This window comes from Mangifera indica, chromosome 14 (genome assembly GCF_011075055.1).
Source record: "Mangifera indica cultivar Alphonso chromosome 14, CATAS_Mindica_2.1, whole genome shotgun sequence".
NCBI classification, from domain to species: domain Eukaryota; kingdom Viridiplantae; phylum Streptophyta; class Magnoliopsida; order Sapindales; family Anacardiaceae; genus Mangifera; species Mangifera indica.
The window spans coordinates 3210031-3234580 of NC_058150.1; the positions used below are offsets into that span (position 1 = coordinate 3210031).

Below are 24550 nucleotides of genomic sequence, written 5' to 3' on the forward strand. Positions count from 1 at the left end.
TTCAGTTTCGCTTCAGTGTTTATTTTCTTGGCCGTATATGCAAATTAAACATCAACTTCTTCATTCACTTTAGTGTTTATTGTCTCTGACTCTGCGTGCGTGCACATTAAAGGATGCTTCTTCATTCAGTTTCGCTTCAGTGTTTATTTTCTTGGCCGTATATGCAAATTAAACATGCTTGATAGGGCTAAACCAAGAAGCCAATCATAATATTCTTCCCTTGCTTTATTTCAGCAGGATACCATCAGTTATAGCTCTGAGGTCTGAAATGGGATTAATATTACATTATGCAGCTCGTTATTGATGAAACTGCTACTAGTGTAATTACTGTTACAGGCCGAAGGCCACTAGACTCAAACATAGATATGCAAACTTCTTTTATTTTTAAAGAAAAGATCATTTATATTAACTGCATTCAATACAATACTTCACTACTAGAATTCATAACCAAATTAACTGCATTCCTTTTGGTATTAAGATGCAATAGCTCCAGTTTCCTTTAGAATAGGAAGCAGCTTCCCTTCCTTGTGCAAATTAGTAGTTGCTGCAACATCAACAACCAGGTGAAACTATTAATTCAAGAAAAACAATGTTGCAATCAGCAGTTGAATCGATGTTAGTATACAAAGAGCGAGATTATTTGAGTTTTACCATCGCAGCCACCAATGTGTTTTCCGCCAATGAATACATTTGGCACTGTCTTCTGTCCAGTCCACTCCGCCAATGCTGCTTGAATTTCCTTTCCATCACCTACAAAAATGGCGGATAAATATGGTTTACTCATCTATTGTCCTACTCTGGGATAATCAGTAATAAGTAAAATTTGCATACAAAAACTTTATATCAAACAAAAGAACCTATACAATCCACAGCAAACAAACTGAACCACAACATCTGGTAATGAAAAACAAAATTCAACGCCATATTCCACTAATTTACAGAACAAAATTGCAGTAAGTATTGTCCTACCCTGGGATAATCAGTAATAAGTAAAATTTGCATACTAAGCTTTATATCAAACAAAAGAACCTATACAGTCCACATCAAACAAACTGAACCACAACATCCGGTAAGTAAAACTCAGCAAAGAATATTTCTAAACTGTGAAATTTGTACCTAATCTTACACCAATAGTGCACCCATTTTACATGTATGGGCTTTCCAAAAAGGGATAGAATCTCAAGCGAAAATTTCACCCATTTCATCATATAACCAATCCCAATTTATAAAAAATTAAATGTAAAAATTTTCCACTTGTTCACCGTCTTGGTTCATCCAAGCATTTATATTAATGTATGAAAACTATGGATTTATTTTATCCTGATTCAAGATTTTCTGACGCAATCCCTTCTATTCGTTATGAATTGTCATTATCAAGGAAGTTTCTACAATTTAAATCTAATTTAAACTGTAATATTAAATAAATAACCATCTATTCATATAGCCGCATCAGTACTAGGAAAAACCCCAGTAATATTACCTCCTCGTTAGAAATTGCATACAAAACGACATGTAATTTCATGCACTTGTAGCTACTGAAACCGGCAATACATAAAAACGAGAAAATTTTGAAAAATTAAGAGAAAAAGTATTAATTTATAGTAAATCTTATCAAAACTTGTAAAATCCCATAAATCTGATATTTGTAAGCATATACAGAGTTTAAATCATGAAGGAAAACTTAGAAGTGATAAGTAATTACTTTCAGCGTCCAATTCAATGGCTTTGTAAGCGGCTCCCAAATCATCCAAAAGCTTTTTCACATTGACGCAGAAGGGGCAAAAAGACTTGCTGAAAACCATGACGGAATTTGACTGAACCATCTCCTGAGCCTTAGGCAACGCCATCTCCTTAAATCTCAGTTTCTCGCAACCCTAAAAAGACTTTCTAATTCTTATCCTGTCCAAAAGAACCGACGAAAGCATAAATAGAGACAGAGAGAGATGTTAAGCCGTTGGATCAAAGTTAGAGATCATCCAGGCCGTTGAAAGTTTCCTTAACGCATAGCCATTAGAGAAGTCAATCGTTTGTAGACTAAGTTTTAGCCACGGAAGCAAAATTGACAACGGCGCCAATAATTCATTAAGAATCCCTGCATTATACGTTTAAGAAGGCCCACCGGGCCACCGACTATTTTCCACCTTAATTTGATGGTTAGTTTGAAAACATCATTTACCTAACCTACCCATTATTATGTCATTTGGGCCGAATAAGTTTAAAGCTAATTATTCTGATTGGATATTTAAGTTTCGAAACAAACAAGATTTAAATTTCAAATAAATCTAAATAAAAAAATTATTTATTAAATTATCGAATCTAAACTTGAACAGAAGTTCTAACAAGTCCGAGACTCAATAGACCAAAAATTTATTATGGAAAGAGGGTGTATATGTTTGGTTTTCTAACTTAAAAGGTTTAAAATTAGCATTATCAACGATTCCCTGTTGCCCGTTAGTTAAAGAGGAAATGCATTGATTTTTTTTTTATAATTTTTTTATTTTTTTAAACACTGGGAATATATTAGAGTGAATTTAAGAGATATTTGATTTAAAATAATTAAAGATTATTCCCATATGCTATCTATAAGAGATAACTGAATACCAAATTTGTTTTAGGTATGAAAAGATTATTAAGATAATATCAATTTTTACTATAATTTTAAACTTATAAATTTTTTAGAACAAAAGTATCTTTATTTTCAATTAATATAATAAATAAGATTAAAAAATATTTTAAAATGATTATAAATTTTTAGATATTTAATAAAAATAATATATTAATATTTTTTATTATATTCAATCAAACATAATAATTATTTATTTTTTATTAAATATAATAATATTTTTTGATAATCTATTTTTATGATAACTTTTCATTTTCGATAATAAAAAATTATCAAAACTAAATGCACCCTTAATGTTTTTTAGATAATAATTATTGGTTACAATATTGAAAGTGTTTTCTATGTTATATATTTTATTTTTTGAATTGTTATACTGAGTATGGGTTTGAAAAATGGTGCCTAACAGTTAGAACTTACCTTCACTATTTCTTTTTGGTGACATTCTCACAAAACAAATAGGAGTGTGTTCTTTATAATGGCAGAGGGGGATTCCAGGGGTGTTTTAAAAGGTTTTTAAAGTTAATGAAGTGGGCAGATCAAAAAAAAATTGAGAGCAGACCTAAAGCCCAAGTCTAAAATCGAAAGCCCATCCGACTATTGCAACACCACCTATCAAAAGCCCAAAATCGTATGATAATGTTTACATATTGTAGAAGGACAAAGAGGAGATTTCATATAGGGGCTTGGCTACACATCAAAGTATGGGAAAAGGATTATTTCCCACGCAAATTTTAGTTTAATTTCAAAATCATATCCACGGCAGTTGAAAAACTCAAATACCTAACAATAGACTAATTGTCATCCAAATTTTCAGTTAAGGATTTACCTATAAACCTAAAAACTTTGTAATTTTTATCATTCCCTCCCGAGTTTTAAAAACTAACACTTTAACCTATTCTCAAAGTTTGAAAAGTTTATATTCTTTAATTACCATCATTCCAGTTGATAGTCGATGTTTTCCATCTATCTTCCATCTTAGGCTATGAAGGACCACGAAGGACAACTTGTTGTCCAAAAGAGACGACGAAGTGTCATCCTTCATCATATCATCTAGACGACGAAGGACGACACTTCGTCATCGCGTCTAAACGATACAACAAAGAACAACAAAGTATTGTCCTTCAACTCTTCTTATAAATCTAGATGACGCTTCATCGTTCAGATCTAGATAACAAAATATCGTTCTTCATAAGAGAAAACCAACGCTTCTTCCCAATTGCTAACTAGTTCCTTAAGCTATCGGAGATGAAACTTGAAAAAGGGAGAAGACTGAATTTTTTAAAGTTTAATCATACGGAGGTAAATGTGAGTTTTTTAAATTAAGGGGACGAAATGATATAAAATTTTTAAGTTTTAGGGTTTATGAGTAAAATAATGCTTTATTTTTACATCTAACTGAAAATTTGCACAATCATTAACCTATAGGTGGGTATATGAGTTTTTTATTTGTTGTAAGTATACTTTTAAATTTTGACTAAAACTTCAGTGAAAAATTGTCCTTTTTCCCTCAGAGTATCAAACTACATCCTTACTAGCAAATTTCCATGCACCATGATAGTCCAAAACTCCAAGCTAGGTATTTCGAACCTTCTCAAATCATCAAAAACATCAGGCACTGTCGCATAAAAATTTCAGCTTCCATCGGATTCAGAAATACATAACGTATTTCTAGTATCTTTGCTCAAGCTCGTTCATGTTCATGGTCTGGTACACGCCTCACAACTCACAAGCACTTCCTCAAACATTAGCACCTACATATTTAATTTTGCAGACAATACTTGACAAAAGAACGGTCAAAAGACACCACGCGACTACAGCTCTACTCTTTCAAGGACAAGGCTTATCTCCTACATAAGCTATGCGGGAGTTTGTCAATGAGATACTCAGTGAGTTATAAAAATTCCAGAATGCATCACATTCAAACCTTTAAAATTTTAAAACAAAAATGTATCACTACATTAAAGAATTATAATGTTCTGTCATATAATATATGGTAATCCCTAGAATTTAAAGAAGATCAATCTTTGATCTCCAATTTACTTCTTGAATTTAATTAACCAAAGTATCAAATCAACTATATTCATTGAAATTTTGAGAATACCCTTGAATGGATAGAAACCTTGCTACTCACACAGTCACACCACCGTAGGTTCTCGAAGCTTTGCCTCAAGATTCAGTGCAACAGCATCGATAAATTCTTCAGTGTTCAAGTAGAATTCCCTTGTTACCCTGCAAACATCAGCACCATATAAGTAGGATATTAGGAGAAGGGTGATTGTTGCTCTATTCATTATCTTTGATGTTACAGCGAAAAGCTTTGCTACCTCCTTTAGAGCGCCATAAAATAAACAGAAAAGTGAGCAGTTCTTCGTAAAAAAAGCATTTGTGTATTCACAAATAAGTGGAATTTAACACATAGTGGGAAGGAGCTATATACTTGGGACCATGTATCAAAATGGCTAGATCCTTTGTCATTTTTCCTGCTTCCACCGCATCAATGCATGCAGACTCCAACTTCTGAACAAAACCCATCAATCTTTCATTTTTGTCTAGCTTAGCCCTGTAGAAAATCCAATTTGAGAGTTAAACATTTTAAGAAGCCATTGGGAGCCAATTACATTTTCACAATAATACTATTGGCCCTTGATGCGTGAAGTAAGCCAGACACATGATGGAATGGAATATCTAAACATAATGCAATGCAAAAGTACTAGATCAAAACTTTTGAACAGGGAAGATCCTGAGCTTTGACAAGAAGCAACAAAATATACCTGTGTGCTAGACCTCGTGTCCATGCAAAAATAGAAGCAATACTGTTTGTACTGGTTTCTTGACCTTTCTGATGTAGCCTGAAATGTCTAGTTACAGTCCCGTGAGCTGCCTCAGCTTCTAATGTCTTTCCATCAGAGGATAACTGCACAACTTGTGGTTATTCAGACTTCAGGGCATCCAAAGACAAAAACAATATTAATGTCAGAGTATAGCATAATTTGATACAGACCAGAACTGAAGTCATGAGGCCTAAAGAACCAAATCCTGCATAAAGGAAATGACTTTTAGATACAATATAATAAAGTGCAACATGAGAAAATGACATTCCATTTATTCTAAGATCATATGATAATATTGTAAATAAAGAAAAGGAGGGGAAAAGAATACTAAAACTAACAGAACTTTTGGAATACAGACAATATCACTCGCATTAGATGAGGTTAAGGCCATATATCGAAGAAAATGTCAAAACATTAGAATTTGCACTCAACATTACCTTGAGCAAGCAAATCACTCTGGACATCTCCATCATAATTTTTGCATGCCCAAACATATCCACCTTCGCTTTTTATTGCATAAGCCACCATGTCATCAATTAGCCGATGCTCATACCTATGCAGCAGATCTTTAATCAACAATTTTAAATTAAGCTCGGCAGAGAAACAAAAGCTTTATCATAGACAAGAAAAATAAACCATATTGAGTGTTCTTCGAACTTCTGTTTCCATTTCTCTTCGTATACCTCCTGGAATATATCCTTAAATCTGTGATAGCCACACAAGCGTTATCATTATGCACATTTATTCACAAAGAAAAATTTGAAAGCTGATTTTGTTTTATATTAATAAAGATGAGTTTTGGCAAAACAAGCTATTTAAACTACAAAACAATTACCGGCCATCATATTTTTTCAGAATTGTGTTTTTAGTGCTCAAGTAAAGAGGCCACTTCTTTGAAAATGCCATTGACATTGATGCCTCGGCAAAAGCTCGAATAGACTGAAAATTACAAGATGTAATCAAAATTGTTCATCAAGTTTTTGCAATGAATAACTGGACCAAAACAAGATAAAGACAAGACAAACCTCATCAACATTATACATAGCAAGTGCAATGCCTGGACCTCTAAAGGTATAGACGTCAAGGTCCACTGAGGCACTACCATCTTCAGGGACTGGAAGATAAACAAGCATTAATATTAGTAAGCACAGTTAGTAAGTGAAGGAAAATACACTCTTCATTTGGATGAGCAGGTATTTATCAACTCACCAAATACCATTTTAAGCTTTCCTGGCCCCTTAATGACAGTATCTGTGGCTCGATACTGATCACCAAAGGCATGCCTACCAATGCAAATGGGTTTCTTCCAGCCTGTAGATTGAAGAATAAGTACTGAAGGGTGTTTCACAGTAATCCACAATATCCAATATTATGGCAGGAAGAAAGTTTTACCCGGAACAATTCTAGGAATATTCTGGCACAGAATAGGTTCACGGAAAACAGTACCTACAAAATTAAGCAATGCTTTGATTAGGAGTTGAAAAAAACTAGAGATCAGCCTCACACAAAATAAGATTAAGAAAAAAATAGAAGTTACACAAATAATGGGTAAAGCTTCAACCAAATGGATAATTTACTTGAAGCAAGAAATAATCCACTAAATGTCTAATTAGCATGTCTTCACGGTAGGATTCCCAAAGTATATGCACATACTGTCACTTGATGACTTCAGTTGCTTATCATGTATTATAGCCACATTCAGTTCAATATTTTTGCTAAGGCATTGCACTTAAAACCTAGTAACCAGCATCAACTTGTAACATGTACAACAATGAAATCTAATCTCCTAAGATTTATTCAAGGCAATTTTTTTCACATTCAATACAGGGAAATATTGTTTACACAGAAATTACAGTTCCCATCCAACAAAGTGGACAAACCATTTGCTTCCCTACTGTATATCATATGCATGCCAACAACTGACACAATCAAATGACTGTGTCACAACAAAATGCATTTAAAATCTGCCTTGAAAGAAAGGAAACTTTATTTATTATTCCCTAACCATTTAAAATGTTTCTAATTGTGCCGTTGGGACTTCTCCACATAGACTTGAGCCCGAATTCCATCACTCTGGTCTCATCTGCAAATTATTACATCAAAAGATCAATGTCTACAGAAACTATGAAAGGTTCAGTTGTGATTAAACCGTAAGAACATCTATTGCAATGTCAGATTAATTCTTTCATAGACCAGAAAATTTTAAAGACTCCCTGTATCTGTAAATTTGCCTTTTTGGTACCAACAAAAATTAAAAAAATGCTGAAAAAGACAACAATGGCTAACCTGGAGTTATTGTGGCACATTTGATGGCAACATTGTACCTGCAGTACATAAAGGGTTAAAAATGATGGACGGGAAAACAGTATTGAGCACAAGTTATTGATTATCTGTCTCAACAAAGTTCCCTGTTTCCTTAGTTTTCCCTCCAGTCTAACTATCATAAGGTAAAGAGGTATATTTTAGTCTTATAAAACATGCATTCTTTAATTTATGCCCATTTATCAGCAAACATATCCCATTTCAGCAGACATTCTACAATATTAGTCCATTCTCATCATCTCATACATGATGTCTAAACAACAACCATAAAAAGACAAACTAACAGGATAATTTTTTAATCACTACTTACTTAAGAGCTGCTTCAGCACTTTCAACAGTAACCTTGTCATCAGTTGCATCACGATTCAATATCCCCAAGTCAAAATACTTTACATCCAAATCCAAATAAGGAAATATGAGCTGAAGCCACACAAACAATTAAATCACATTAAACATCACCAATATACTCCGATAATTAAATTATTTGAAAATGAAATTTACAGTAAAAATTAAAACATACTTTGTCCTTTATCATCCTCCAAATGATCCTGGTCATTTCATCACCTAAACATAAGAACAAAATTAGAAATAAAACGAATCTCCTAAAATACATAAGGAAGCAATTTATGCTCTATTTGGTCACTCAAAAAGCCAGGGAATGCATTAAAAAAATCATTATAATCTATCTAATCACCAATTTTGTGTCTTGCTGAATTCTCCGACCATTGAAAAGTAAGAAAAGAAAAAAAATCCAATTATCCCAGTTTCACACAATTCATTTTACTTTTTTCACATAATCCATTTTACTTAAATAACAATATTCGTTTTGCTTTTCATTTCCCTTGATGTCACTCAACAACTAAACAAAGATAAGCACATTCAAAATCTTCAAAACTTCATTCGTCATCATTTCACTCCTCTTCCTTATCAACCAAGCAATAAAGTCTCAACCACATGCAGATACGTTGCATAACTATAATTTCACATCATTCAGTACTCAGAAATCTCAATTAGCAATAGAAAAAGTCAGGTTCCCAAATACGAAATTTCACTCTCATTTTTTCATCAAACAAACAGGGTTTTAGAGAGGTTTTACCATCCATTTCGACAATAGGATTCTGAACCTTGACTCTATCAATGCCGGTGGCAGTAGTAGCAAAACACCGAAGCGAAAAAGAGGGAGCCCGCTGGTTACAGAACGCAACTCGATTATTAAAGAATCCATTGAACCTACAATAGTTCTTCGAAGAGAAAGACCTGCCAGGGCTTTTAATGGCTAGAGTTGATGATGCTGATGATGATGAGAGCATTGCGGTAGCAGACGACATGGCTTTTATCCGAATTCTATTGATGAAAATTTGCATTTCTCGTCGTCTTTTTAAGACTCCAGTGTGGAGAGCGTTGTATTCGGCCTTTCGTGTTTGGAAAGAAAGAGACTATGTTCCAGTATGGTTCCGCCTCCGCAGTAGATCCCAGCAGTAGATTTTCGTACTTTTGATCCAACGGCTGATAAATCTTTTCAAAATATGAAATTTGTATTTCAGACAATTCTATTTATATTTCTCTTAAAATTATAGATCTTATTTATCATTTCCATTTTAAGTTAAACGGTCAAAGCCATCATTGATACGCAATTACAATTTGGATTGAAGCCAGCCTACCATACATCCGACCGCACCAAATCTGAACCCTAAAACCCTTTCTTCATCCTTGAAGGCATAAACCCTTCAAACAAAACAACAATATCAGTCACAGTCACAATCACGCTCTTTTCTTTCTCAATCCATCAATGTCCTCATTGGCCACCAAATCCCACCCGCTTCTGACTTCTCTACCGAGCTTCCTTACATGGCGAGCCCTTGGCTTCCGCACCATCTGCAGCGGTCGCCTTGGCTTCGCCTCCTCCGACCCCGAACAAGACCCGCCTGTGGCGGGCACCAAGGTTCTAGAAACTTTCAAAGAGGAGTTCGAGATTGGATCACGCTTAATCACCCTTGAGACTGGCAAAATTGCCCGCTTCGCAAATGGAGCTGTCGTTTTGGGCATGGATGAGACCAAGGTTTTGTCCACCGTTACCTCCGGTAAAGGAGATGCAGTTCGCGATTTTTTGCCTCTCACTGTATGTGTTATTTTTTCGAGTTATTTTGCTGAATTGTTGATGAATTTTTTAAAATATTTGTTCATTTCTATGCTCAATTGGGTGTAAAGACGCACTACATAAGTTGTAGCATTAGAGATTAGAGAGAAATTAAACAGTTGAAATGTACAGAAGAAGATAGAGTTGTATTTAGAGATTGGTGAACACTTTTGGGTAGAGTCGGAGTCATTATGGCTGCCTTTTCAAAGGTGAAAATGTCAGAAACATATAATGGTGAAATAGACAACCATAACTGAAAACTAAAATTGAGATATAAAAGGGAATGATATCAAAACTGGAAATTTGCAAAATTGACAGAAAGAGAATTGTGAACTCCAAACATTAAGATATAGAAGGCCCTTGTCGCAGAGCATATGATATTTCCTATTGTCATCTTCCTATGAATTCTCTGTTTTCGGAGATTCATTTTTGAAAGCACGTGCGTCTATTGATCAAAATAGGTTTCTTAATTGATATGTCTTTATATAGGTTGATTATCAAGAGAAACGATATGCCCAAGGTATGATTCCAACTACTTTCATGCGGAGGGAAGGTGCTCCTAAAGAAAGAGAACTTTTATGTGGTCGTCTCATTGATAGACCAATACGACCACTCTTTCCTGCAGGATTTTACCATGAAGTCCAGGTATGATGCCACAAGTTGTTTTGGTTCTATTGCTTTCTGGAAGTTTCTGTTGACTTTGACGTTTCTTGATGAATATTTGTTTGATTCAAGGTAATGGCAAGTGTACTTTCTTCTGATGGGAAACAGGATCCTGATGTAATGGCAGCTAATGCAACATCTGCTGCTCTTATGTTATCAGACATTCCTTGGGGTGGTCCCATTGGAGTTATCCGTATTGGGAGAATTGCTGGACAGTTTATTGTCAACCCAACCATGGATGAGGTAAAAATTGACATGATTATTTATTGTCTTTGCTTTCCCCTTTTAAAAATGTTCTCTTGATTGTCCATCTGCTAATTTTCTCTTAACAAAAATGTCTATCTTTCTTTCTTTTTTTTTTTTCAATTTCTTGAATGATTTGTCATGTCGAAGTCTCAGAATGCTGTTATTTCAAATTCTTCTGTAGTTTTTTCTGATTTCTTCTATCATGCTTCCATAAATTAATTTTAATCCTTTTGCACTGCTGATTCCTTAGGTTATTTTGCTGTTTTAGTTGTGTACTTATAGAGTGTTATGTACTAAACTAATGTTTTGTTACATTCTTTAATTGTTGCCAATGTTTTCAGTATGATTTTGCCAAACTGTTGTTGATGCTGGTTTCAAGTTTATGAAACCCTTTAACTCACCAACTCTCTCTTACCTTGTTTGTCTTATCTTTGGATTGATGGTTTCTCAATATAATGCAGCTTAACTTGAGTGATCTCAACTTAGTATATGCCTGTACAAAGGACAAAACTTTGATGATAGATGTGCAGGCACGTGAGATCTCAGAGAAAGATCTTGAAGCTAGTTTGAGACTGGCTCATCCTGAGGTCAGTTATCAGGATTAGACTTTGAGACTGTCTCTCATTTTCTCTTTATCTCAAAATGTAATAACTTGATTGGTTTTGGTAACTCAGGCGGCCAAATACCTTGAACCTCAAATCAGGCTGGCTGCGAAAGTAGGAAAACATAAGAAAGAATATAAACTGTCAATGATCTCAGATAGAACTTTGGAGAAAGTCAGTAACCTTGCTGCAGTGCCTATTGAAGCTGTTTTTACTGATCCATCATATGGCAAGGTGCACTCCACCTTTCTTGGTGCAGCAGATTGTACTTGCTTACATGTGTTTTGTGTGCATTTACATGTGATGGCACTGGTTTTTTCTGTTTAAAATGTAATTTCAAAATTTATGTGGTGGTAATTTTACTCTTATTCTTCCAGTTTGAACGTGGAGAGGCTTTAGAAAATATTGCACAAGAAGTGAGAAAAGTCCTTGAAGAAGAATGTGATGAAGAATGCTTAAAGGTCCTACCAAAGGCAGTAGACACTGTGAGGAAAAAGGTAAGTTGACTCAAAGAAGGAAACAGAGTTCTTGGAGCTGTTGGAGTTGCTTTTCTCATAATGTTCTTATTGATGACTGATTTTGTGATTTGACTGTGTTCCTTTTAATTTTTTTCCTATCCCTTCACTTGTTCTGAAAATTAAGATTTTACTCATGAATTATTACTGAAGTACATGATCTTATTCTCCCCATTGCTGTAAAGAAGTTTATTTGTGAGTTTAAGGCTGGCTTCTGTGTTAGTTTTGAAAAATCTGTAACTTCTGGCTCGTGGCTTGGTGATGGGTGATATAATTGGGCCAAAAATGTCATCATTATGACATCATTTTTTTATATTTGTGATTTCTGGGATAAATGCATTCAAAGTAGTTAATTGTATTGTCATTTAGAGATTGCAGCCATTTTAATCTGATTAGAGTTGTATCTTCTTTTAAATTGACAATATTTAAAACCTAGTAAATATATCAGGTTGTCCGCAAAAGGATTATTACAGAAGGCTTCCGGGTTGATGGGAGACATCTTAATGAAGTTAGGCCTATTTATTGTGAAGCTGGTAATTTACCAATATTGCATGGATCAGCACTTTTTTCTCGGGGAGATACCCAGGTCAGTAGACATTATCTTTGTTTCATAACTTGAATGCTTAAATCTTATAAAAATACAACAATGAAATTATGCTTATTTCTAAATATGTTTAACTTTTATAACATTTATATGCATATAAAAAATCAGGTTCTTTGCACTGTGACACTTGGAGTACCTGAGGATGCTCAACACTTGGGACTCAAACTCTGCTTATTTCTAAATATGTTTAACTTTTATAACATTCATATGTATAAAAAATCAGGTTCTTTGTACTGTGACACTTGGAGCACCTGAAGATGCTCAACGCTTGGACTCCTTGGTTGGCCCCCCGACAAAGCGATTCATGCTTCACTACAGTTTTCCACCATTTTCAATCAATGAAGTTGGTAAACGAGTTGGCCTAAATAGACGTGAAGTTGGTCATGGTAAAGTGATTTTTGCTTTTCCATTTGCTATATTTTATGAATCCAGTAAGAATGGCATGTTGGGCTTGATTTGTCAGTTTGACTTTTTGAGGATGCACAAATTAATTGGTTGCTTGAGTTGGCAGCGCATGGTTTAGCATATTCTTTCTTGACTAGGATATATGTCTGTCTAGTTCATCATTAGAGAAGTATATGGAATGTAAAAATATAAGAATGAGAACTTAATTTGATATAATATGACTCAGTTTGGCCTAGAAGTTGGTTTTGTGGGCAGAGTTAGCTTCAAAACAGTCTGCAGTGACTGAGCTAGGTTTAGATGCCCTTGACCATTGGTATACAGTGGAACTAACCTCTGAAGCCAAAGCCTAGTTTGATATTTTTTTTTCTGTTCTTCAGGTCTCATGCAAATGAACCTGGAAACTTACAGCTTCAATAGGATGGCATGAACTCAAGGGCTGGAAACTTAATATCTTTACTAGATTGCTTCTTAGTATTTCTTTTCTGCTACTGTTTTAAGCTCTTTTATATCTTTTCATTTAGGTGAGCTGGCATTTTAACATTTGCTGATTTTAAAATGCGGGACACATCTAATGCTCCATGCCTCTTTTAAGTGAGCTATTACTATGCTGTTCTGGTTCTGGGCATTGACCAATAAATTAATTACCCATTTTTCTTCTCAAAGCATCTTGACAGCTGACAGCTGACATCTAGCAATAGAATGCATAATTTTTTATTCTGTTCTGTTTACATGTGAAATCACAATAACTTATAGCTGGTTTCTCTAATTTTTTAGGAACTCTTGCAGAGAAAGCTCTGCTTGCTGTGTTGCCTCCTGAAGATGATTTTCCATATACTGTCCGTGTGAATTCAGAGGTCATGGCCTCTGATGGTTCAACATCCATGGCAACTGTCTGCGGAGGTATTTATTCAATTATGTAATTTTGTTGTCTGCTTGGAAATCTTCGGGATTTTGCATTCTGTATATTTGGTAATTGTGCTTTTAAAATAATTTTCATATTTGGAAGGAGTACCTGATCAGCCTGTTCATCGTATGTTTCTGGATTGATTATGGTACTAATAGTGTCTTTAACCTTCAATAATAATGGTGATTTAGTATTTTGGTTCCTTGAGTAAAATCTTTATTATGAAAAGCTTTTAAATTCTTGTAGGCAGTATGGCTTTGATGGATGCTGGTATTCCAGTAAGAGAACATGTAGCTGGTGTTTCGGTTGGTCTTGTCAGTGAAATCGACCCATCAACTGGTGAATTTAAGGATTACCGTATATTGACTGATATATTGGTGAGATTTTGACTTGGCATGTTTTGCTTATCGCCTGGTGGAGGGTGGTGTTGTTGAAAGATACTCATTCAGATGTTATTATTTCTCATAGAAAGTTTTAAATGGTGTCTTTCTATACCAATTTTATATAGCGTGTCTATTGCCTTAGTAATTTTAGAGGTTTGGAATTTACCACAATATAGCAAGTAATGTGGTTCTTCGTAGGGTGACCTTATTATGGTTTTCAAATAGTTATTTCTGATAAGTTTGCTTTATTAAGTATTAGCTAACTGGGCTTTAGAGTTTATTGAACGTTGGAGTTTTTTGCAGGGTCTAGAAGATCATTTAGGAGACATGGACTTCAAAATTGCTGGCACTCGAAAAGGAGTTACAGCAATTCAGTTGGATATAAAACCTGCTGGAATTCCTTTAGATATTATTTGTGAGTGTTTAGAGCATGCACTTAAAGGTCGTCTTCAAATCCTTGATCACATGGAACAGCAAATTAGTGCGGCACGGACTCAAGATGATAGAAATTCACCTCGTCTAGGTTAATGTTCAACATATACATTGTGCATGTGATTTTACTATTAACTAGTAGCCATCAGTTTGGTGCTGAGTCTTTTTTCTTAGCTGAAGATTTATGATCTATCATGCAGTTACCTTGAAGTACAGCAATGACACTCTTCGCCGCTTGATTGGCCCTCTAGGTTCTCTCAAAAGAAAAATTGAAGAGGAAACAGGTTTAATACAAAAAGCTTAAACTTTCTTTTTTCCTTCCTACTTGAGATTTCATATTAACTTGTCCGGACTTTTAGATAAGTATTAATCTTCTGCTTGTAATTCAGGTGCACGGATCTCTATAAGTGACGGAAAGCTTACTATAGTTGCTAGGAATCAGGAGATGCTGGAAAAAGTACGAGAAAAGGTACATTTTACATTTTTTGTTCCTCTAGTTAGATTTAATTGTGCTTTTTTGTAGGAGTAGCATCATTTCATTTCAAGTGGTTGCATGTGAATTTATCGAAGAAGTAAAATGGAGGTTCAAAATTTTCTCAAACATATCTGCAGTCCCTTTAATTTAAGATCTAGTATCTTTTCAAAATCCATGCAGAACATTTTTAAACTTTATTTCTCTAAAATTCTAACGGTTTGAGATTTCTTTATTAATTTTACTATTCTCCTTGCTAACGGAATTGTATCTTTGTAAATTTCTTGTTGGATAGAACTGCTTTCCTTCAATAGACCTTAGTAAATGTTTTACACTGCTCATGCCATATGCATCTGATACTATTTCATTCATATTCAGATTCCATATGGTGCAGCAACTGGTGATTAGAGTCTGCTTATTATCTTTTTACATGTTTACATTCAGAAGTTATCTTGCTCTTCAGGTTGACTTCATAATTGGCCGTGAAATCGAGGTTGGGGGTGTCTATAAGGGTGTTGTAACATCAGTCAAAGAATATGGTGCCTTTGTGGAGTTCAATGGTGGCCAACAAGGCCTGCTACACATTTCTGAGTTGTCGCATGAACCGGTACTTAATGAGCAGTTGTAATTTTTCTGTCATTCTTAATGGCCAACAAGTTCCATCCTTCATAGGAGCTTTGAACTGCAAAAAAAATTCCCCTGAAATAACAAAGTTGACAATGTCTTTGAGAGAGTTCTGTTGATTGATGCCTCTGTAGTGTTACTTTGAACGGAAAATGCCAATATATTCCTTGGAATATGTTAGATAGATAAGATGTGCATTTTATATGGTACTGCTAGGTGGTCCAAAGATGTCTTTGAAATGGTTATTGTTAGACAATGGATGCTAATATAAATTTGAGGTTGGCTAATAATAGTGATGATGCTTTTATCAGGTTTCCCGAGTTTCAGATGTGGTGACTGTCGGCCAGAAGCTTGCTTTGATGTGCATAGGGCAAGATGTTCGTGGTAATATTAAGCTATCCCTTAAAGCAGCTCTATCTAAACCTGGAGCTGAGGCAAAGAAAGCTGTTGAAGGATGTGCTCCTGGCGACAAAGAAGCTACTAATGTTTGGGCATCAGTTGGAAATGCATCTGATGGGCAAAATCTGGAGTTCCCAACGATCAAAAGTGAAACTGCTGAGACAAACTCATATTCTTCCTCAACCCCTGCAATAGTGATTCGAAGTGCTGCAGAGTGTGAGGAGGAGGAAAAAACTTCTGGTTTGAGTCAGAGTTCTAGGAGTAGATCTAAATCAACTGTTGCTTCAGAAGGGGATAGTAAATCAAAAAAATCTATGCCTCTAGTTGACGGGATTGATTCTGGTAAACATGATGGCAAGAGTGATATGGAAAGCAAAGTTGAGACTCTTGTTTCTACAAGAAATTTGAAGCTTGGAACAATTGTTACTGCCAAGGTTTATCAAATTCGTGCTCGTGGGTTAGTTCTTGATTTGGGTGGTGGAATTCGTGGAATGTATCGGTTTGAGGTATGTATCTCTCATTGCTTTCAAATGGAAAATTGCCATGACAAGGTTGACCATGATAATGCATGTTATTTTTATTTAATCTTTGAATTCTCTCTTCATTCGTCCCAAACTCTTGCATTCACTTGCAACATTCTGGTTTGCCTATGCACAAAATCAAAGGCCATATGATTCCTTCTAGTTGCTACATTTGTGCATTTTTGTTGGGTTTGCTTTTTTGTTTACTTTTCCCAGGTTTTTTCTTACAGGGCTGGTGAAAGCTTTATTTTTCCTCTGAAACTGTTGTATTTTCTTTTGGCTTCCAATCAGGCAAATGGCAAGGAAGAGTTCAAGATAGGTGATGAAATGCTAGTCAAGTGTTCAAGTTTTACTGGCAAGGGGATTCCAGTCATGTCTTCAGTCAATGAGGAATAATATTTACATTAACTTTCCTTGGCAATACATTCATTTGAAGGTATATTTATGCTATCCGTGAAGAAGCAAAACCCGGCACGGTTTTGCAGAACAGAGTTGATGAGGCTATTAGATGTTCAGTAGGCAGTAAGCCGGATGAAGCTTGACCAAATTCTTGTTATCTGGATAATGAATGGATAAATCTTTCCTTCTTCCAACAATTCGGCATTGTATTTTTACAAAACACACAGAACACACTGCATTATGGTCATGAAGAGATCTGCCAAAAAAGGAATGCAAGATTCAGCATTTTGATCGATCTTGAAGTTTAGTTTAGGTATGGTTTTTTTTTGCATTGTAAAATTTGGGTTGAAGTTATTACTAAGAAAATACTGCTAAATTTAACTTATGTTAGTGGGGATGATCAGGTTGCTGTCTTACATATGAGAAATCATTGGAGGGAACCCAGTTTAATAATATTTGGAGGATTTGTGAACATGGCAATTAAGGTCCAGCAGGGTTGGATATTTTCACATGCTATCTTATTTGCAGTTTACTATAACTTATTTAATATAAATTATTGGATTAAATAATTAATTATAACATATTTAAAATAAATTGTGAAAAATATAATTATGGATTATAATCATATTTTTAGATTAGGAAAGCAATAATTTAAAAAGAATAATACTATACGCATACAATTTTGATATAATATATATATATATATATATATATATATATATATATACTTACTATTGATGTATCATTGTTTAGTGTTATTTTTTTATTTAAAATAATTCAATCACATTACAATCAATCATCTTTGTGTAAAAATTGGTCATCTTTTCAAATATTTTGAATATAGTAGACTTAGACATTTTGATTATTGGATCGAATTATATAAAACTTTGATATCACATCTATTTTTCTGATTTGTTCTAATTTATCTTTTCAAATATTTTCACATACTCGTAACAAACTCACTTGAACCTTCGTAGATTTTAATTGTTGAAATTAAGGCTTATTTTGTGCTAAACTCAAAATTGGGTACAATAGATCATATACCACAATAATTAAAATTAAAAAATTAGAATGCACATGGTGATGGAGATGGGCAAATGAGATCAAGCTCAAATGTCAAACCTATATTATAGTGATTCTTGTGTCAAAAGCGACAATTCATGTATTGACAATTTGAGATCAGAATTGAAGTTAAAACTTTTCCTCACCACCCTCAATTAAAGATGGACCTTTCCGAATGGCAACCTTTATCTCCACCCTTCACTCACAACATATTTCCACCTTTATTCCTGTTTCAATATGGAAACTTGTAGAGCTTCTAGATTGATGCCCATCCCACCCTGATCTCTTTTTATATTGTAAGTTTAGATTGATGCACAAGGTTTGCCAACATAAAAAGCTAAAGCTAAAGCTTTCTTTCTGAACCCATCAACCTTTTCATGCAAATATCGTATAGTTTGGATAAGAAAGATTGTTCAAACTTATAGGGGATTTTTGGTTTGAGTAATATTTTATTATCAAAATTAAAAAATTATATTGAAGATAAATTACTTCAAAAATTATTAAGATATAAATGATTATTATATTTAATAAAATTTGATAGGTATAAATAATTATTATATTTGGTTAGAAGTAATAAAAGAATATTTGTAAATTATTTTATATAAATATCCTTGGGTATAATTATTTTAAAATATTTTTTATATTACTTATTATATTAATTAAAAATAAAGTTATTTTTTTCTAAAAAATTAAGAAATAAGAATATAATTATAATAAAATCAATATTACATCGATAATTTTTTAATATTTAAAGTGAAAATAATAATCAAATTATCACATATATTATCTGTCATATTACCATTGTTAATAAAATATTATTGTAATATTTTATTATTGATAAACCAAATAAAATCATAAAAATAATAAAATATATATTATAAAGATAACCTTTATTAATCGGAACCAAACAACCTCTAAGGATTGATATACATTACTTATGTTCATTACACACACCACACACTCTCTCTCTCTTGAGTATAAATCTGATTTATAATTTTATTCATATCAAGATTTATATCTAAATAGGAGGGTAACATTAATTATGCAAGTTTTTAAAAACCTTAATTTTTATTTCATTTCTAAATTTCTAGTTTTGTATCATAAAAATATCATTTAACCCCTACAAAAATTTCATGACCAACAAAATTCCTTCATAATTTCAAACAGGCCAAAAGACTTATTCCCACCTAAGGTTTGTGAAATCTGAAACTTTCATCCATTAACTTTTTAAAACATAAATATATTCCTTTTTATTAAAATTTACTATTAAAGTTAAAAGTAACAATATTATTTAATTAAAAATATTTAAAAAAACTAAAAACTTCTCATCTTTTCCCCTCCTTAATTTAAAATTTTTCTTTCATTTAAAGTTTGAAAAATGACTATTTTTCTCCTAAGATCTTTTTAGGTTATCATTTTCTGACAAACCTTCTTGGCTCTGCATATATTTTGTCTCCCTGTAGATCTCTCTCCTTTTCTCTCTAATTATCTTTATTTTAGACGAAAACGATTAATAACAAGGGAGAGAGACTAAAATACATCGGACATACTATATAATTAACACTAAAACCAATATAACTCAACTATATGAATGATTAATCATTAAGAAAATTAGTTATATCACTATATTTCTAGATTAATTGGGTACAAGAACAAGATCTTGTTAGGATTGATAAAAGAGAAAATAATACTTATAAACATACCCATTATTCATTGATTGCTTTCATAGATATAGAGGCATCACAATGTTGTATCTTCCCTTTGGAGTGATGACAAACTCTTTTTATCTAAAATTGTATGTATAAATTAACATTAAAAAAATTGAATGAAAAAAATTAATCATGCAAGTAAAAAAAAAAGAAAAACTTAAAAAGAAAAAATAGTTAAGGGTAGACATGGTTATGATCAGGTAATATATAGTATGACTCAAGTCTTTCAATTTTAACATGATTTATAAGAGCACAATTTATGGGTTATACGAGCTGTATTAGAGGCCTTGTGATAAGGTTCAAAGATGGCCCCATATGATTGGTTAAAACATAAAAATATATAAAAAAGTATATGTAAGTTTGTGAGATGCCCCTTAAAGGTTCGTAAAGGCATGACTTAAAAAGTCTTAAGTCATGTTGCGGGTCATGGCACATAAGTGGGTCAGTTCGATCAGTCAATTGATAGGTTTAAACACGAACCGACTTGACTTTTCAGCACAATGGGCTGTGTAAAGACGGCCGGACCTGACTTTTCAACACAGTGGACTGTGTTGAAGCTGGCTCAGCACCATTATGGGTAATTGGCAGAAGAATTTAATGAAACCAAAGGGAATAAGAGGCCATTGATGATGGGAACCGACCACGTGTGAAATGAAGAAGAAATAATGGTGAGTGGTGCTTGTGGTTGGTTGTTTATTATTCAACATCAAACCAAACTCTGTGCTGTATCATTTTAATTAGCCATATAAGCCTCCCCTTTTCAACTCTTTATTCTCTTCTGTCAAACTTTGCTTCTTCATTTTTTCTAATTCCACACCACGGCAGACATTTTATTTTTTTATGCAGCAAGCTATTGGCATTGCCCATAGTAAAATACAAAATAAAGGTTACAAATTTGACTTCCCTAATTTTATGTCACGATTAATAGAATTGGATTTGAGATTAAATTCGTATTATTTTTTGAGTTTAACTCATTTGAGAGGATTTGAACTCGATTTTGACTCAAGTTCAAGTTTCAATTAAATTTTGAATTCAATTCGATACTCAAACAAAAATAATTAAAATGATACTATTTAAATATGTATTAATTAAAACAATATTATTTTAATTTATTTATTTCGAAATTCTCTAAACTTATAGCCTGAATACCTATAAAACTTACACTCAAAAATTTTTAATTTTTAGATTAAAGCGTGAAATTGAAAATATTTAACTCTCGAATTTACTTGAACCAAACCTTATTTCATACTATTTCGGTTTGGATCCAAGTATCCAGCAAAGGGTCTATTTCTTATGGATTGATAGAAGTGAATTTTTTTATAAAAATATTTATGCTTTACCAAGCAGCATTAAATTTTGAAAGGTACGTAAATCCTAATCCAGACCATTCCCGCTGGACTGTTTGACAAAAACATTAACCAGCCAGGGGAAGAAGAGAACCAAACATATACATACAACAAAGAAGCCTAAAAAAATCCCAAGTCCTTTTACTTTGAATTTAATTCTTCTCTATTCTCACTCCTTTGCTTTCTTCATCTTCATCTTCATTTACATAGAGAGAAAAGAGAGAGAGACACGCAGAAAGATACCACTGAGATAAAACTCCATGCATTTCTCAGCTCTGACATGGCTCTTTCTTTTCTTGCTCTTTCATGTCTCTCATTCTGATCCCAGAATTTCCAAAGCTGGTCTCTTTTGTGGCACCAACACAACAAAAACTTCAAAATACGTTCCAAGTTTTGTCCAAGAAATGGAAAATCTTTCTCAACGGATAACCACCGCCCCCTTCGCCACCTACCATGTTAACCTCTCCTCATGCATTTACGCTTTGACTCAGTGCCACCGCGACCTCTCTCAGACTGATTGTCTCCTTTGTTTCGCTGCAGCTCGCACAACTCTCCCTCGCTGCCTCCCTTCTGTCTCAGGTCGCATCTTTCTCGACGGCTGCTTCTTGCGTTATGATAACTACAATTTTTACAAAGAGTATGTTTCGCCGGTTCTTGACAATGTAACTTGCAGCATAGCTAATGTTAGCGTTTCCGATTATAGGAATGAGAACGGGTTTCTCACGAGCGTCGGTTATGCAGTTGGGAATGTTACGAGGACGGCGGTGAGGGCGGGCAGCGGAGGTTTTGGGACGGCGGAAGTGGCGGGCGTTTATGCATTGGCTCAGTGTTGGGAGAGCGTCGGAAAATATGGGTGTCAAAAGTGTTTAGAGAAAGCTGCAAAAGCTGTGAAAGGATGTGGGCTTAAGAGAGAGGGGAGAAGTTTGAATACAGGGTGTTATTTGAGATATTCCAACCAGAAGTTCTTCAGTGATGATGGATCAGATGAAGAGAGTCATGGTAATCATCAGTTGTTTTTCTTAAATTTTCTAGTTTTGATTAGAGTTATTTTGGTATTCTCTTTGGTTATTTGGGTGTTAGAGAACGCAGGGGCGAAGGCAGAGTTTTGACCAAACTGTTTGCATTAGATCTTGATTTTCAAATGTTCAAAATCTTAATGTGTTTTCCATGATTTTCTCAGCAACCAAACATCTTTTTACTATCTTTTAATGCCTGTGTTCCTGTTCAGTACAAGCTTGTGGGTTTAAGGTTTTTTCATCTGGTTGATCTCGAAGATCTATGCATTTAATCATGTTTTGCAGTTTCTGGGCTCCGAATCACCATAGCCATTTCCTTGGCAACAGCTGCATTCATCATGGTGTTTCTCTTTGCAGCTTATGCAAGCTATACAAGAATTAAAAAAATGAAAGAAGGTACACTTTTTAGAAACAATCACAAATACAAAATATTTGCCTCTTGTAATTACTCTTTATCTATCATCTAAGCATTAGAATTCTGATATATTACTCTCTCTTTGCATCACCTAGAACGCAATAATCTTGCCCAATTCTCCATTCCAATGGAGAATTCCTGCTTGAGTTTCAAATATGAGACTCTCGAGAAGGCAACAGATTATTTCAGTGATTCGAAGAAATTAGGCCAAGGAGGAGCTGGTTCTGTGTACATGGGGACTCTTCCAAATGGGAATTCTGTTGCTGTCAAGAGGCTAATTTTTAACACAAGACAGTGGGTGGATGAGTTCTTCAATGAGGTAAATTTAATCAGCAAAATTCAACACAAGAACCTGGTGAAGCTTCTGGGTTGTAGCATTGAAGGCCCTGAGAGCCTCCTGGTTTATGAGTATGTGCCAAACAAGAGCCTCGATCAATTCCTTTTCGGTAATTTTACTTTCATCAATCTTTAAGGGCGTAATTTTATCCATGTGATTGCAATAAATGATGATAACTCTCCTTTCAGTTACAGAGAACGAGAAAACAAAGCTTCTAAACTGGGAGAAGAGGCTTAAAATCATAAATGGAATTGCTGAGGGGCTTGCATATCTTCACGAGGGTTCAGAAAAAAGAATAATCCACAGGGACATTAAAAGCAGCAACATTCTTCTCGACCAAGATTTTACTCCAAAAATTGCAGATTTCGGGCTCGCCCGAAATTTTGCTGCTGATAAGTCTCATCTTAGCACCGGAGTTGCAGGAACTCTGTAAGAGAAAAGATTTATTCACTTGCTTTTATGCTTCACTTCTTTTCATTTAGGACTGTAAATTGAGAACAAAGCAACATTTGGCCTAAAGAGAAAATAATTCTCAGCTCCTGATTAAGCAACTCTATATGTTATCATGTGATTAAGTATCGATTAGGTGTTTTATAATTTTACCTAGGTATCTAATAGGATACTCAAAACTGGGTTATTTTTTATTTATTATCTTATTTACAAGGTTTTGTGTTTTTTTGATGCAGTGGATACATGGCTCCGGAGTATCTTGTTCGAGGACAACTTACTGAGAAAGCAGATGTTTATAGTTTTGGAGTATTGGTTCTTGAGATTGTTTGTGGAAGAAGAAACAACTTGTATTCACAAGACCATATATCTCCTCTCCAAACAGTAAGCTTTACTCTTTCCTGCAACTTTGCTAGACCAATTTTGTTGTGTTGACGTTAAAGATTCATTCAATTTTGGCCTCAGGTTTGGACACTTTACAGATCAAACAATCTGGTAGAAGCAGTTGACTCAAGTCTGAAAGAAGAATTCCCTGTAGAAGAGGCAACTAATGTGCTTCAAATAGGGCTTCTGTGCACACAAGCAGAAGTTGCACTAAGGCCATCCATGGCACAAGTAGTATTGATGCTCACAAGCAAAAACTGCAAGATTCCGATCCCGCATCAACCGCCATTTATGAGCAATAATGTAATGAAGCCAGAAAGCTCCACAAGGTCTCACAGCACAAACAGTTTCATAGCAAATGCAGCAAGAAAAATGGAACTGTCTTACACTTCTACAGAGTCTTCAAGTATGCCCAGTTCAGATGGGCATTCCAGAAGTGGGGAATTACTCCCAAAGTAAATTAAAAGACTAGAGACCTTGAAGCCAAAGATTCATTTGCAACATTTTGACCAAAGCATAGAAGTATTATGGGACTCTGCAGATTTCAATGAAGGTAAAAATGTCTATTGACTAACAAAGTTTTTATGATTTTGAGTTGGGTGAATTCTTTAGCTCATCTATGTAAATATTTTTACTTTCTTTCAATTTTGGGGCATTCCTTGATTTTATAATATTTGGAGAAGGGTATTCAAATGCAAATTGTAAACTATTAAATTAAAGCAATTTAAATAGTCCATATTGAATTTGATAAA

General features: G+C 34.2%; 4 protein-coding genes across 8 annotated transcripts; 2 read left to right on the plus strand and 2 right to left on the minus strand.

The window, feature by feature from the left end:
* Nucleotides 1-198: 198 nt before the first annotated feature.
* Nucleotides 199-1937, minus strand: LOC123196377 (glutaredoxin-like). Its single transcript, XM_044610376.1, has 3 exons — nt 1703-1937; nt 652-750; nt 199-544 (listed from the first exon to the last, which is right to left on the minus strand). The coding sequence occupies exons 1-3, from the start codon at nt 1845-1847 to the stop codon at nt 474-476; spliced, it is 315 nt and encodes a 104-aa protein (XP_044466311.1). The 5' UTR covers nt 1848-1937; the 3' UTR covers nt 199-473.
* A 2618-nt stretch (nt 1938-4555) lies between these two features.
* On the minus strand, nt 4556-9268 carry LOC123196379 (isocitrate dehydrogenase [NADP]-like). Its single transcript, XM_044610380.1, has 15 exons — nt 8873-9268; nt 8297-8340; nt 8087-8196; nt 7741-7778; nt 7460-7537; nt 6847-6900; nt 6664-6765; nt 6480-6568; nt 6290-6393; nt 6091-6159; nt 5892-6007; nt 5625-5659; nt 5395-5537; nt 5061-5183; nt 4556-4852 (listed from the first exon to the last, which is right to left on the minus strand). Exons 1-15 carry the CDS (start codon nt 9138-9140, stop codon nt 4759-4761), a joined length of 1467 nt encoding a protein of 488 aa, XP_044466315.1. The 5' UTR covers nt 9141-9268; the 3' UTR covers nt 4556-4758.
* Nucleotides 9269-9407: 139 nt separating this feature from the next.
* On the plus strand, nt 9408-17591 carry LOC123196378 (polyribonucleotide nucleotidyltransferase 2, mitochondrial). Of its 4 annotated transcripts, none has more exons than XM_044610378.1 (17): nt 9410-9895; nt 10403-10558; nt 10649-10819; nt 11284-11409; nt 11497-11658; nt 11802-11921; nt 12388-12525; nt 12767-12929; nt 13723-13848; nt 14099-14229; nt 14539-14758; nt 14868-14951; nt 15057-15136; nt 15603-15746; nt 16075-16478; nt 16509-16668; nt 16975-17591. In XM_044610378.1, the coding sequence occupies exons 1-17, from the start codon at nt 9566-9568 to the stop codon at nt 17077-17079; spliced, it is 2820 nt and encodes a 939-aa protein (XP_044466313.1). In that variant the 5' UTR covers nt 9410-9565; the 3' UTR covers nt 17080-17591. The 4 variants fall into 4 exon arrangements, 3 of the variants coding, with proteins under 3 accessions (XP_044466314.1, XP_044466313.1, XP_044466312.1); XR_006497693.1 differs by having other exon boundaries at nt 16075-16668; nt 16975-17395; nt 17487-17591; XM_044610379.1 differs by having other exon boundaries at nt 9408-9895; nt 16075-16668; nt 16914-17053.
* A 3674-nt stretch (nt 17592-21265) lies between these two features.
* On the plus strand, nt 21266-24550 carry LOC123196381 (cysteine-rich receptor-like protein kinase 42). 2 transcript variants are annotated; one of them, XM_044610382.1, is made up of 6 exons: nt 21266-22198; nt 22501-22611; nt 22726-23076; nt 23162-23396; nt 23654-23798; nt 23880-24550. In XM_044610382.1, exons 1-6 carry the CDS (start codon nt 21460-21462, stop codon nt 24255-24257), a joined length of 1959 nt encoding a protein of 652 aa, XP_044466317.1. In that variant the 5' UTR covers nt 21266-21459; the 3' UTR covers nt 24258-24550. The 2 variants fall into 2 exon arrangements, with proteins under 2 accessions (XP_044466317.1, XP_044466316.1); XM_044610381.1 differs by having other exon boundaries at nt 21267-22198; nt 23156-23396.

Bases quoted from the DNA above. Each gene is read 5' to 3' on its own strand.
- LOC123196377 (XM_044610376.1), bottom strand. From the start codon at position 1,847: ATGGCGTTGCCTAAGGCTCAGGAGATGGTTCAGTCAAATTCCGTCATG. The intron at 751-1,702 runs GTAATTACTTAT...CCATTTTTGTAG, and splicing joins CATTGAATTGGACGCTGAAA to GTGATGGAAAGGAAATTCAA. The intron at 545-651 runs GTAAAACTCAAA...TTGATGTTGCAG, and splicing joins ACACATTGGTGGCTGCGATG to CAACTACTAATTTGCACAAG.
- LOC123196379 (XM_044610380.1), bottom strand. From the start codon at position 9,140: ATGCAAATTTTCATCAATAGAATTCGGATAAAAGCCATGTCGTCTGCT. The intron at 7,538-7,740 runs GTTAGCCATTGT...AATAATTTGCAG, and splicing joins ATGTGCCACAATAACTCCAG to ATGAGACCAGAGTGATGGAA. The intron at 6,160-6,289 runs GTAATTGTTTTG...TGGCTATCACAG, and splicing joins CTGAAAAAATATGATGGCCG to ATTTAAGGATATATTCCAGG.
- LOC123196378 (XM_044610377.1), top strand. From the start codon at position 9,566: ATGTCCTCATTGGCCACCAAATCCCACCCGCTTCTGACTTCTCTACCG. The intron at 10,820-11,283 runs GTAAAAATTGAC...AATATAATGCAG, and splicing joins TCAACCCAACCATGGATGAG to CTTAACTTGAGTGATCTCAA. The intron at 12,930-13,722 runs GTAAAGTGATTT...CTAATTTTTTAG, and splicing joins TAGACGTGAAGTTGGTCATG to GAACTCTTGCAGAGAAAGCT.
- LOC123196381 (XM_044610381.1), top strand. From the start codon at position 21,460: ATGCATTTCTCAGCTCTGACATGGCTCTTTCTTTTCTTGCTCTTTCAT. The intron at 23,397-23,653 runs GTAAGAGAAAAG...TTTTTGATGCAG, and splicing joins ACCGGAGTTGCAGGAACTCT to TGGATACATGGCTCCGGAGT. The intron at 23,799-23,879 runs GTAAGCTTTACT...TTTTGGCCTCAG, and splicing joins ATATATCTCCTCTCCAAACA to GTTTGGACACTTTACAGATC.